General features: G+C 42.5%; 1 protein-coding gene across 1 annotated transcript in view; it reads left to right on the forward strand.

Moving 5' to 3' along the window:
• The window catches only part of LOC126259618 (copine-8-like), a 174,476-nt gene that overhangs the window by 54,333 nt on the left and 106,155 nt on the right, over positions 1–13,988 (forward strand). The window contains exon 2 of the mRNA XM_049956532.1: positions 1,281–1,566. Within this exon, the coding sequence (XP_049812489.1) occupies positions 1,281–1,566 (286 nt within the window). The remainder of the gene's footprint in view (positions 1–1,280; positions 1,567–13,988) is intronic.

Here is a 13,988-nt window from a genome sequence, read left to right on the forward strand (position 1 = left end):
GACGGAAAATGATATACTTATAGAGAAACTTTTCAATTATGTTTTATACGTGGACAAATGCCTATCAGGTTTTCATAGAAGCTATTTATAAAGATTATTTTCTTTTTTCATTGTAGTTTGTAGCGCTCGAGTTCAGTATTAGCAATTTTTTCTAATTTTTTGAATAAATCATGCATTATCTCAAAAACTAGAGCCAAACTGCATAAATGATTGCTATATTTGTCCTCAGCACCACTAACCCATCCTAAAGCCACTCAAATATCCTTGGCAAGAAAATGAGTGTTGACCAGTGTCATACTAACATTATCTTAGTGTGCTCAGCGTCTCGCTCATTATTGAGGGATGCTGACTCACTTTTTCAGGCAGCCTAATGGAAACCATACATCATTGCTATGCCCCTGATCTGAGCTGATACTGTATGTGTAATGCATTCAGTAATTGGTGTTGAAAAAAATTAATTGTATAATGGTAGATTTTTACATTATGGAGGAATGTGTTTAGTTGAGTAATGATGTTGAGAAATGAAGGTACACTATATCACTAGCTGTTTACATTATGTATTAGCTTCTTTGCAACAACTTATAAACAAAACATTGTATGGCAGCAGTAAACTGAGTGCTGTTTGAAGCAAGCTTTGTATTTGATAAGATGGCGAATGTTAGCTGCATCCGGCTGTCCTGATTTAAATTTCCTTGAGTTCTCTAAATTATATTAAATGGAGGGATGGTTTCTGGTATAAGATCCAACTAGACCTGCAAATGTGTGAATATATTAATTATGTTTTAGATATTTAATTGTAAAACTATGACATGTCCAATACGTTCTTCAAAGTGATCCACTACTACTACTACTACTACGTTTCAAAGCAGTCAGTTCCATTGCCCGAGTAAAATGCCATGGAGGTTTATAAAGCTGTGTGTGTGTGTGTGTGTGTGTGTGTGTGTGTGTGTGTGTGTGTGTGTGTGTGTAAAATAGATGAGAGACAATGACAAATCTACATAGAAGAGAATTATAGTCTTCATTATAATCAACAATCTCCTCTTGCCTAATTTATTTTAGGGAGGGACAGATATGAGCGAGCGTGTACGCGCGCGCGCGCGCACACACACACACACACACACACACACACACACCTTCTTTAATAATAGCAGATGACAGTTACTGCCAATTTTATGGGCTTGTCCTCTTCTTTGTTTAACAGTCAAGCTAAATTTCACAAATATTTCTTATTCTCATGATTTTTGTGTATTTATTGTATCACCAAATTAATTATTTTCCAGGAATCTAATAGGTAAAGACATATTGAGCAAATCAGACCCCATGTGTGTAACATATATGAAACCATTTGGTGAGTCTCGTTGGGTTGAATACCATCGAACAGAGCACATCAATAACACACATGATCCAGATTTTACAAAGAAAGTTCACGTTATGTACCGATTTGAAGAACAGCAGCCAATAAAGTTTGACATCTATGATATCGATTCCTCAAGTACAAATCTTGCTGATCATGATTTTCTTGGATCAGCATACTGCACCTTGGGACAGATTGTGTCAAGTGGAAAGGTGAGTGCAATTGATTGTGAAGTGCATTAAGCACCTTTAATTACTGTTAATTATAATTTCTCAAAGGATGTATCCTATGTATTTGTAATGATTTTCACCTTTTGTAATGTGTGTATCTGGCTACAAGATGTAAATGCAATGTGTAACAAATATCAGTTTACAAACTCCTCTGCACCTGAATCGAAGAAGAAAGGCCAAATCACTGTTTGCATAAAAGCAATTGTGAGAGGATTAGTGGCACCTTAGGGATAACTGTTCTAGAAACTATGGAGATCCACATGACATTATTGTGAATGTGTGTGAAGGCCATCAGACATGTCGTCATGTGCTAATGTGCTGCAGCACATTATAAATATTGCACTTAAATTGTGTTATTTCTCTTCAAACATGTGCTGCTATGCAAATGCAGTGGACAAAAACATGTTTAGAAACCAATGAAATGATGGTCAACCACACTACGATCAAATTAGAGAAGGGATGCACCTCTCTGTTTTCTACTGTACATGCTTTGATGTGATGCCATCCCTTCTGACACTATGAGTGCTATGATGTCCCCCCACCCCCGGGGTCTTGCCACTCTTCGGTGGGTTTGTGCTTGGCTACCATGGGGCCCCAACCTTTGCAGCATTTTTTCCCCTTCCGTGCTGCATGTCTATCCTCACGCTATTCTTTTTCCCCTCCCTTGGGGAACATGTCTGTGGTATTATTGGGAATGTTCTGGATTATGTCGCTGATGCGCGAACTATCTCATCTTTATTTTTCGCTCGCTTTTCCTTTCTTTTTTTCCTTTCTCCTCTCGTTCCACCACTTCGGTGTTTGAGGATCCTCTTTTTTCCTTCTTCCTCCCTGTGCATTCCTGAAGGCTGGTCCATGTGTCAGGCGCATAACAGGTGACTGGGTAACGCGTAATTCCCAGGCCTGGGTTGACATGTAGGGTTCCCACATACCTCCTGGTACAGGCCAGGCCCTGGGAGGGGTGATTGCCTGAGCTGTGACCTTCTCAACTTGCCGATTGGTCCCTCTGTTAGGTGTTCGGGAGGTGTGACCTGAGGTGTGAACAGTCACCTATGGCAGGTGCACCCCCTTGTGAAGGGGGCACCCAGTTGGAAAGAGCGCACCATTGAAGACGCTGGCAATCATGGGGGATTTCCTCGTGATGAGTCAATCATCTTCCCATTCAACGTCTACAAAACGTAAATGCAATGCGGCTAATGAGTCAAAGACCATTCCCGTTGCACCACGGTTCCTCGTGGTCTCACGTGCTGAAGATGGTCAGTCCTTCACCACGGTAAATCTGTTTATTATTCAGAAAGGTGTAGATGCAATTGCTGGCCCTGTGAAATCCTGCTCTCATTTACGGAATGGCATTTGCTTTTGGAGACCATTTCTGATTCTCAAGCATAACTGCTTGCTGCCTCGTTTCTCCATGGTTACCCTGTTAGTGTCAAGGCCCATAGAACTTTGAATTCTTCCTGTGGTGTTATTTACACCAGGCTGCTTGATGATCTAACCGAGGCCGAAATATAATCTTACCTCTCTGATCGGGGTGTCATTGCCGTCCATCGTGTAAGGAAAAACGAAGATTCCTCCTTGGTGCCCACCCGCACTCTCTTTTTCACCTTTGATAGAGTGATGCTTCCGTCCAAGCTCAAAGCAGGCTATGAAATCATCACCGTCCGGCCACACATTCCGAACCCAATGCACTGCTACCAGTGTCGTCTTTTCAACCACACTAGAACGTCTTGTCGACACCCAGCCAAATGTGTCACCTGTGGTAGGGATGTGCACGAGGGCAATTGTCCACCTCCTCCTCCCCACTGCATCAACAGCATTGTTAGTCATGCCGCCTCCTCTCGGGAGTGTCCAGTGTATCTTGATGAGAGGTCTGTTCAAGATATCCGGGTAAAGGAAAAGGTGCCTTATCCAGTTGCTTGCAAATTACTGGCTAGTCGCAAACCCTGCATTCTCCCTTTTGGTACCTATAGTTCTGTTCTTGTTACCACTAGCTCCATGAAGGACGTAGCCATGCAGACATGCGACCTCCAATTCAGCTCAGAGGTTGTGAAATCGCCCATGCCAAGGTAGCATAGCCATCCCCCCATCCAGCTACACAACCGGTAGGGTGGGAAGGGCAGAAGGAAGTCTGTGAAGACTTCTTCCATCCCTCCAGCCAAACAACACCTGAGCCTTCCTCTAACTGGAAAGACTTGAGGAAGGTCCACCAAAGGCAAACAGTCTTCTTTGCCGACTCAGAGATCCTCTTCGACAGTGTCGCCACAGGATACCTTAGCCCGGCCAGCCTCCGTGTCGCCGGTGCGCACTAGCGACTGTTTTTCAGCATTGTGCTCCACAAACCAACTGCACAAGCAAGCTGATTCTTCAGCGGACCCCATGAAGCAGGATCCACGTGCTTCTCTGCCCTGTAGTAGCGCCTCTTCCCCAGCTGTCACTCAGCAGCCGCTGAGGCGACACCCCTGCATCTCTTCCTCGTCATGGCTCTCCTCCAATGGAACGTCCGTGGCCTTCAGTCCCACAAAAAGGATTTACAGTTCCTTTTAATATCGCAGTGTCTCTTGTACTCTGCCTTCAGGAAACGAAATGCACCGTCATGACCCCTTTGAGCTTTCTCATTTCTCACTGATTCGTTTTGACCTTCCCCTGAGAGGTCGACATTCCCTCTCATGGGGACATCATGCTGCTCATACAGGATGACATTCGTAATCAACCCATCTCCGTGACTACCAATCTTCAAGCTGTTGCAGTTCACCTTTTCTTTCCGCACCTGACTTTTTCTCTCTGTACCATATATGTCCCTCTATCATTTACTGTCACCAGGGCAGACTTCCTTCAATTTATTGGGCTGCTACCTCCCCCATTTTTGCTACTCGGTGACTTTAATTCACATCACCCCCTATGGGTTCCCCCAAGACCTGTCAGAGATATGCCCTCTTGGCTGACCTCCTTAACCAACTTAACCTCTTCAGCCTTAACACTGTAGCACCCACTTTCCTTTCTGGCTCCTCGCCCACTTATTCCCATTTGGGCTTATCCTTCTGCACTGCCCAGCTTGCCCATCATCTTGAGTGGTCCTACTCGAGCAACCATTTCATGTGTTCTATCCATTTGCTGGTTCCTACCCCATGTGCATGCACGCCTAAATAGCAGCTTCTTAAGGCTGACTGGCAGCTTTACTCCTCCCTGGCGACCTTCGAAGTTGTGTTGACTAGGTCGAATATCTCACAAATGTTATCCTTACTGATGTAGAATGTTCCATCCACTGCACTTCCTCTCTACCACGTCCTGTCCCAGTCCCTTGGTGGACTGAGGCATACCGCAACGCAATTCGCGCACGTAGATGTGCTCTCCCCATTTTCAACTGCCACCCTACGCTGGCAAACTGCATTCATTAGGAACAGATGGGTACAAAGTACCGTCGTGTTCTTCGGGATAGCAAAAGAGCTAGCTGGATTTCATTCACTAGTTCTTTTAACAGTTCCACACCTTCTTCTGTTGTGTGGGCCAACCTTAGATGGCTCTCTTGCACCAAGATCCATTCCCCAATTTCCGGCCTGACAGTCGCTGGCGGTGTCATCGTGGACCCTATTGTTATCTCAAACACCCTGGGCCACATTTTGCAGAAGCTCTTCCCACTATCACCCTGCCTTCCTCCATTGGAAACGAGTGGAGGAGGCTCGGCTGATACTCTTCTGTTCTCCGAATCGTCAGTGTGACAGTGCTGCCTTTACTATGAGGGAACTAAATCATGCTCTCAGTTCATCCCGATTCTCTGCCCGAGGGCCAGACGCCATTCACATTCAGATGTTGCAGCACCTTTCTCTTGCGGGCAAGCACTTTCTGCATAACACATACAACTGCATCTGGGCAGAGGGCACATTTCCTGGATGCTGGTGTGGAGCCACAGTCATACCCATACTGAAGTCTAGCTACTGCCCCATCTATCTTACCATCTGCGTTTGCAAGGTGAAGGAATGTATGATTCATGCCTAGCTGGTGTGGTGGCTTGAGTCTCGCCATTTGCTAACGAATCCACAGTATAGATTTTGAGCGCGGCATTCTGCAGTTGACCATCTCGTTACTTTGTCCACTGATGTCGTGAATGGTTTTCTGTGGAATTCCCAGACTGTGGCTGTGTTTTTTGGTTTGGACAAGGACTACGAAACCTGCTGGAGTGTTGGTATCCTCCGTACTCTTTACATGTGGGGCTTCCGTGGGCGCCTGCTCTGTTTTGTTTGGGCATTTTTACAAGACCGAGTTTTCAAGGTGCATGTGGGTTCTGCATTGTTGGACACCTTTATCCAGAAAATTGTGTGCCCTAGGGTTCGGTCCTGAGCGTCGTTGTCTTTCTTATTGCCATTAACCCTATAATGGCCTGTCTCCCGCTGGGCATCTCCGGCTCTATTTTTGCTGATGATTTTGCCATCTATTGCAGTTCTCCACAGATCTGTCTCACTGAGTGGCATCTTCAGCGCTGTCTTGATTGTCGTTACCCCTGGAGCATTGATGATGGCTTTCGCTTTTCCACTGACAAAACCCTCTCTATGAATTTCTGGCGGTGCAAATGGTTTCTCCCACCATCTCTACATCTTGGGCCTGTTGCCCTTCCATTCGTTGAAACTACGAAATTTCTGGTGCTCATACTCAATAGGAAACTCTCTTGGTCCTCCCATGAGTCTTAACTGGTAGCCTGCTGTACACAGTCCCTCAATCTCCTGCTTGTCCTTAATGGTACTTCCTGGGGTGCTGATCGAATCACCCTCCTCCATTTGTACCAGTCCCTTGGCCATTCGAAACTCGACTATAGGTGCTTTGTTTATGCTTCTGCACGCCCATCCCTCTTGCGCTATCTCAACACTATCAGCCATCATGGCAACCATTTGGCCACGGACACCTTTTACACCAGCCTGGTTAAGAGGCTGTGTGCTGAAGCTGCTGAACTACCACTTTCCTATGGCCGTGACTTTCTTCTCAGCAGGTATGTATGCTGTTTGCCATGAGTGGCCACCTCTCCTAGGCCTCCTTCGTTGCTGATTCCTTTGATCGGCAGTATGGGGCTCGTCCCTCTTCTCTGTTACCTCCTGGAGTCTACTTTTGCCACTTGCTACGGTGGCTTAACTTCACACTACCTGCAGTATTCCCAGTGGGTGTGAACCTTTCACCAGTTTGGCTTCATAAAGTGGACCGTGTTAACTTCGGCCTTCATTCACTTCCTAAGGACACTACTCCTGCCTCGGTCTGTCGCCTCAAGTTTCACGACCTTCGCCATGGAACTTTGCGATAGTACCTTTGTATACACTGATGGTTTTCGGACTGACCATGGGGTTGGCTGTGTCTTCATCATTGGCACCCCTGTCTTTCGAATCGACTTCCGGCACACTCCTCAGTATTTACATCCAAGCTCTTTGCCTTGTAATTAGGCCATGGAGTACATCCAGCGACACAGCCTTTCCAATTGTGTTCTCTGCTCAGACTCACTCAGTGCCCTCCAAAGTCTCTGTGCACTGTACATTGCTCATCCCTTAGTGCAGCAGGTCCAGGAAAACTGTCACTTGCTCATTCTTGGTGAAGCCAGTGTCATGTTTCTGTGGGACCATGGTCATATCAGTCTGCCAGGAAATGAGGCTGCTGACACTGCTACCAAGGCTGCAGTCCTCGTACCTCATCGCGCGAGTACCTATATTCCCTCCGGTGATCTCTGCGTTGCTGTCTTTCAGGAGGTGGTGTCCCTTGGACCTCGCCAATGGTCCTCCCTTCACAGGGACGACCTCCTCTTGGTTCTCCCTCCGGGAGGATGCCATTTTAACTAGCCTGCATATTGGGCACTGCCTTATTAGCCATTGTCATTTGCTAAGTGGCTATCCCACCACTCTGTACACATTGCGCCCAAATTTTAACTGTCCGCTACTTCCTGCTGGAATGCCCCCCCCCTTTTTTTTTTAACCATTTACGTTCCCCCCATGAACCATGGACCTTGCCGTAGGTGGGGAGGCTTGTGTGCCTCAGCGATACACATGACCATACCATAGGTTCAACCATAACAGAGGGGTATCTGTTGAGAGGCCAGACAAACACGTGGTTCCTGAAGAGGGGCAGCAGCCATTTCAGTAGTTGCAGGGGCAACAGTCTGGATGATTGACTGATCTGCCCTTGTAACACTAACCAAAACGGCCTTGCTGTGCTGGTACTGCGAACGGCTGAAAGCAAGTGGAAACTACAGCTGTAATTTTTCCCGAGGGCATGCAGCTTTACTGTATGGTTATATGATGATGATGGCATCCACTTGGGTTAAATAGTCCCCCATTCGGATCTCCGGGTGGGGACTACTCAAGACGATGTAATTATCAGGAGAAAGAAAACTGGCGTTATAGGGATTGGAGCGTGGACTGTCAGATCCCTTAATCGGGCAGGTAGGTTAGAAAATTTAAAAAGGGAAATGGATAGGTTAAAGTTAGATATAGTGGGAATTAGTGAAGTTCGGTGGCAGGAGGAACAAGACTTTTGGTCAGCTGAATACAAGGTTATAAATACAAAATCAAATAGGGGTAATGCAGGAGTAGGTTTAATAATGAATAGGAAAATAGGAATGCAGGTAAGCTACTACAAACAGCATAGTGAAGGCATTATTGTGACTAAGATAGACACGAAGCCCACGCCTACCACAGTAGTACAAGTTTATATGCCAACTAGCTCCGCAGATTACGAAGAGATTGATGAAATGTATGATGAGATAAAAGAAATTATTCAGATAGTGAAGGGAGATGAAAATTTAATAGTCATGGGTGACTGGAAGTTGATAGTAGGAAAAGGAAGAGAAGGAAACGTAGTAGTTGAATATGGAATGGGAGTAAGGAGTGAAAGAGGAAGCCGCCTGGTAGAATTTTGCACAGGCTTAACTTAATCATAGCTAACACTTCGTTCAAGAATCATAAAAGAAGGTTGTATACATGAAAGAAGCCTGGAGATACTAAAAGGTATCAGATAGATTATATAATGGTAAGACAGAGATTTAGGAACCAGGTTTTAAATTGTAAGACATTTCCAGGGGCAGACGTGGACTCTGACCACAATCTATTGGTTATGAACTGTAGATTAAAACTGAAGAAACTGCAAAAAGGTGGGAATTTAAGGAGATGGAACCTGGATAAACTGAAAGAATCAGAGGTTGTACAGAGTTTCAGGGAGAGTGTAAGGGAACAATTGACAGGAAAGGGGGAAAGAAATACAGTAGAAGAAGAGTGGGTAGCTCTGAGGGATGAAGTAGTGAAGGCAGCAGAGGATCAAGTAGGTAAAAAGACGAGGGCTAGTAGAAATCCTTGGGTAATAGAAGAAATATTGAATTTAATTGATGAAAGGAGAAAACATAAAAATGCAGTAAATGAAGCAGGCAAAAAGGAATATAAACGTCTGAAAAATGAGATCGACAGTAAGTGCAAAATGGCTAAGCAGGGATGGCTAGAGGACAAATGTAAGGATGTAGAGGCTTATCTCACTAGAGGTAAGGTGGATACTGCCTACAGGAAAATTAGAGAGGCCTTTGGAGAAAAGAGAGCCACTTGTATGAATATCAAGAGCTCAGATGGAAACTCAGTTCTAAGCAAAGAAGGGAAAGCAGAAAGGAGTATATAGAGAGTCTGTACGAGAGTGATGTACTTAAGGACAATATTATGGAAATGGAAGAGGATATAGCTGAAGATGAAATGGGAGATACGATACTGTGTGAAGCGTTTGACAGAGCCCTGAAAGACCTGAGTCGAAACAATGCCCCGGGAGTAGACAACATTCCATTAGAACTACTGACGGCCTTGGGAGAGCCAGTCCCGACCAAACTCTACCATCTGGTGAGCAAGATGTATGAGACAGGCGAAATATCCTCAGACTTCAAGAAGAATATAATAATTCCAATCCCAAAGAAAGCAGGTGTTGACAGATGTGAAAATTACTGAACTATCAGTTTAATAAGTCACAGTTGCAAAATACTAATGCGAATTCTTTACAGACAAATGGAAAAACTAGTAGAAGCCGATCTCGGGGAAGATCAGTTCGGATTCCATAGAAATGTTGGAACACGTGAGGCAATACTCACCTTACGACTTATCTTAGAAGAAAGATTAAGGAAAGGCAAACATACATTTGCAGAATTTGTACATTAGATAAAGCTTTTGACAATGTTGACTGGAATACTCTCTTTCAAATTCTAAAGCTGGCAGGGTAAAATACAGGGAGCGAAAGGCTATTTACAATTTGTACAGAAATCAGATTGCAGTCATACGAGTCGAGGGGCATGAAAGGGAAGCAGAGGTTGAGAAAGGAGTGAGGTAGGGTTTTAGCCTCTCTCTGATGTATTCGATCTGTATACTGAGCAATTGCCAATCACATTTTAATTCTGTGAGAGACAGCAAAGGACTTGGAAGAGTAGTTGAATGGAATGGACAGTGTCTTTAAAGGATATAAGGGGAACATCAACAAAAGCAAAACGAGGATAATGGAATGTAGTCGAATTAAGTCGGGTGATGCTGAGGAAGTTAGATTAGGAAATGAGACGCTTAAACTAGTAAAGGAGTTCTGCTATTTGGGGAGCAAAGTAACTGATGATGGTCGAAGTAGAGAAGATATAAAATGTAGACTGGCAATGGCAAGGAAAGCTTTTCTGAAGAAGAGAAATTTGTTAACATAGAGTGTAGATTTAAGTGTCAGGAAGTCGTTTCTGAAAGTATTTGTATGGAGTGTAGCCATGTATGGAAATGAAACATGGACAATAAATGGTTTGGACAAGAAGAGAATAGAAGCTTTCGAAATGTGGTGCTACAGTAGAATGTTGAAGATTGGGTGGGTAGATCACGTAACTAATGAGGAGGTATTGAATAGGATTGGGGAGAAGAGAAGTTTGTGGCACAAGTTGACAAGAATGAGGGACCGGTTGGTAGGACATGTTCTGAGGCATCAAGGGATCACAAATTTAGCATTGGAGGGCAGCATGGAGGGTAAAAATCGTAGAGGGAGACAAAGAGATGAATACACTAAGCAGATTCAGAAGGATGTAGGTTGCAGTAAGTACTGGGAGATGAAGAAGCTTGCACAGGATAGAGTAGCATGGAGAGCTGCATCAAACCAGTCTCAGGACTGAAGACAACAACAACATACATTCCAGTTTGGGTTTGCCATCTGATTTATCAGCCATTTTGGCGAAGGACGTGCGGGCTGTCGACTGCGTTTTACTTTTTATCCTCCGAAGCAATATGGTGAAAGCAATTTAATTTTTAGTTTTGGACCTCCACTTGTGTGTGACGTTTTTAGCTCTTTTTCCACATGTCTGTTTTTAGCTGTCTCCTATTCTGTCTATTGGGACTGGCGTATAGTCGTTTAACTCCTCTCTGTGTTCATGTTCTATAGTTTTGACTTTGGGCGCGTATGACCCCAGTTGTTTTTTGCGCCCTAAAACAAAACATAACAAGCTATGTTGTTCACCGCAGATCAGTGTTTTTCTTTGAAAATTTGTGTAAAGTATTGTGCAAGTGTAGAGTATGAGGGATTTTTGAGGAGCAGTTCACGTGGCCCAGTGGTCAGCTGCACCAATTGGCAGTTCGTCAGCTCTGGTTTGATTTCTGCCGCTGTCAAATTTTTTTTCTCCATTTTATTGTATTTGCACAATGTTATACTATTTATTGTAAAATTTAAATGTATTTAAACAGTTCAATTTATACGCGTAAATTATATTCAGTTTACTTACGATCACTACCCTTTAAGCGAAAAGGCTATAGGTGATTTTAAAAAAAGTTGTTCTATAAGTAAATTTAATGTGGAAGTCCATGAAAAGAGTCGGATTTCTGTGTGTGATGTTTGCAATGCACCTTTTCAGTTTCCATGTTTGTTATTCAGTAACAGTGATGTGTGGGATAGAGAGGAAGTGAAAGATCTGAGACATATTAATGCATTAATAAAGAAACAGCAGAATCGCAAAAACAACATACTTGACCTTAGAGTATGAGATAAAACTAATATTGTTACAATATTAAGTCACATCTATCATGATGACGCCGTGAAACACAATCTGTTTTTGTAATATTGAAGCACAGTTATAAATTTTTGCAAGGGCCACTACTGTATCCAAGTACAAGTTGTTGCAAAAATATTTCTGATTAAATGATATATTCTGAATATATAAGTTACTTTTTTGTTATGAGAAGAATTTGGCATTCTACGAAATTTATAAAAATTAAACATAACTGCCCTAAAATATTTAGCTAGAGCAGCTTTCTCTAAAAATTATCTAGAATGAACAGTTAGGCATCCAATCATGATTGAAATGCACTTGATTTATTGACAACAGACAGTCTTTACCTCCTTTACAATGTTCACATAATGATGGGATCAGTGATCACAGTATAACTGTAGCAACAATGAGCAAGGTACAAAGGGCTAGAAAATGAAACAGGAAAGTTTAAATGTTCAGTAAGTTTGATGAGGAGGATGTTGTCTCATTTCTCAGAAAGGAATTAGATTCAATTTATTCGTGTAGTGGACATATAGTGAAACTGTGACTCAAGCTAAAATGAATAACTGAACAATCACTAGAAAAACGCGAACCTTGCAAAGTAATTGTAGGTGGGTGATATCCCTCTTGGTATTCAGACATCAGGAAACTTATTAAGAAACAACACCTGTTGTGCAAAAGATAACAAAACACAAATCTGCAGACAGCAAGTGATAATTGAAATAATTTCAGCCATCAGGAGGGCAATGCATGGAGCCTTCACTTAGTATCATTCCAAAATACTATCACAGGGCATTGGAAGAAAATATGATAATGTGTTAAGGCAGTCAGTGACACAGAAGACTCGCTGTATAGGCACTTGAAGTCAAGAAAGAAACCAAAATATAAAACAGTGAAATAACAGCCAGGATGTTGAATAGTAACTGATAAAAACTGCAATAACATGCAGTTAGATCTCAACAAAATGTCAGCCAACTTCCTCTTATAGGGAGATGGAAAGCTGTTATTATCCCTATTCTGCCAGGGCCATTTCACCCTATGAAGAGGTACACTTCTCAAAAGAACTGCGAGTGTGCAGACTCTAAAATTTTTGCTGAATGTATGTAACGTATATGCTTGCATTTACATGTAAAATGAACAAAATGCCTCTTATAGATTGAAGATATTTTTTATTCTTTCACTTATAAAATTTCACATTTTTAAATACATTTTTTAAATACATTAAAGTACCTGTTGAGTTGGTGGTTCTCAATTTACCTGTAATAACTTGTTACCATGCTGAATACAAATTGGCCAAATTTATGAAATGGAAAGTTGCAACCCACCATACAGCAGAGATGCTGGGTCCCATATAAGCACAACAAAAAGACTGTCACAAATAAAGCTTTGGACCATTAAGGCTTTTGTCAAAAATAGGGGTCTCTCTCTCTCTCTCTCTCTCTCTCTCTCTCTCTCTCTCTCTCTCCACACACACACACACACACACACACACACACACACACACACACACCTTTATTTGTGACTCTTTTTCTTGTGCCTATTTGCGACTCAGCATCTCCACATTTTGTGAGTGGCAACTTTCCTTTTCATGATATTGTTGCATTCCATCCTGGATTTTCCATTGTTTGAATTGACCAAATTTCATGTTTCTGACCAATTATTTTAGAGGGTAATGGTACCTGAAAGTCAAAAACTGTAGTTTCGAGAAAAATCAATTTAAAGTTTAGTATTGCAATTTTAGTATAGTTATTGATGAGAATTACTTTCCACTAATATTTTCCTGCACCATACTGAGCATCATCTGAATCATACTGATCTTTCCTTCTCTTGGTCTCTCGTCTTTTCTCTCTAGCTTCTTTTGTGCATTTTAAATTGGCAATTTTTGCTTTGCTGATTCTCATTATCTATTTGCACCAAGGATTTTGCAGTATTTCCACTAATTTTGTGCCTAGTACTTCCAAAACATCCAGTTTTCTTGTTAAACTATAATTGAAGCATAAAGTAGCATCATAAATACCAAATTTGTGTCTGACACCTCAGTTTGCCACTGAACAATTAAAGATCCTGACAAAACTCTTGCCGCTTCCATCCCACCAATTGGACTAGTACAATTCATCTGACAGTTATGTTTGTGCTCTTTCTCAGTTTCACTGCCACAACTTTTACAGTACTTGCTTACAATTTCTAGATCAATTATCATGCCTGTATCAAATAATGTAGCTGCCATGACACCATTTAGTGAAGTGTGGCAAAGTTCGTGCCAGCTGCCATCAAAACATGCACCACTTTCACTATAATCACTTTTCTGGATTTCTTCTTCAACTTCTTCCTTCATTGAGATGTTACAAACTTTAGCAACAACAGTTCCAATAATTTTATTGGTAAGACATAAATTTTGCAAGTAGGTTTGAAT

The sequence above is a fragment of the Schistocerca nitens genome, chromosome 5 (assembly GCF_023898315.1).
Source record: "Schistocerca nitens isolate TAMUIC-IGC-003100 chromosome 5, iqSchNite1.1, whole genome shotgun sequence".
NCBI lineage: Eukaryota > Metazoa > Arthropoda > Insecta > Orthoptera > Acrididae > Schistocerca > Schistocerca nitens.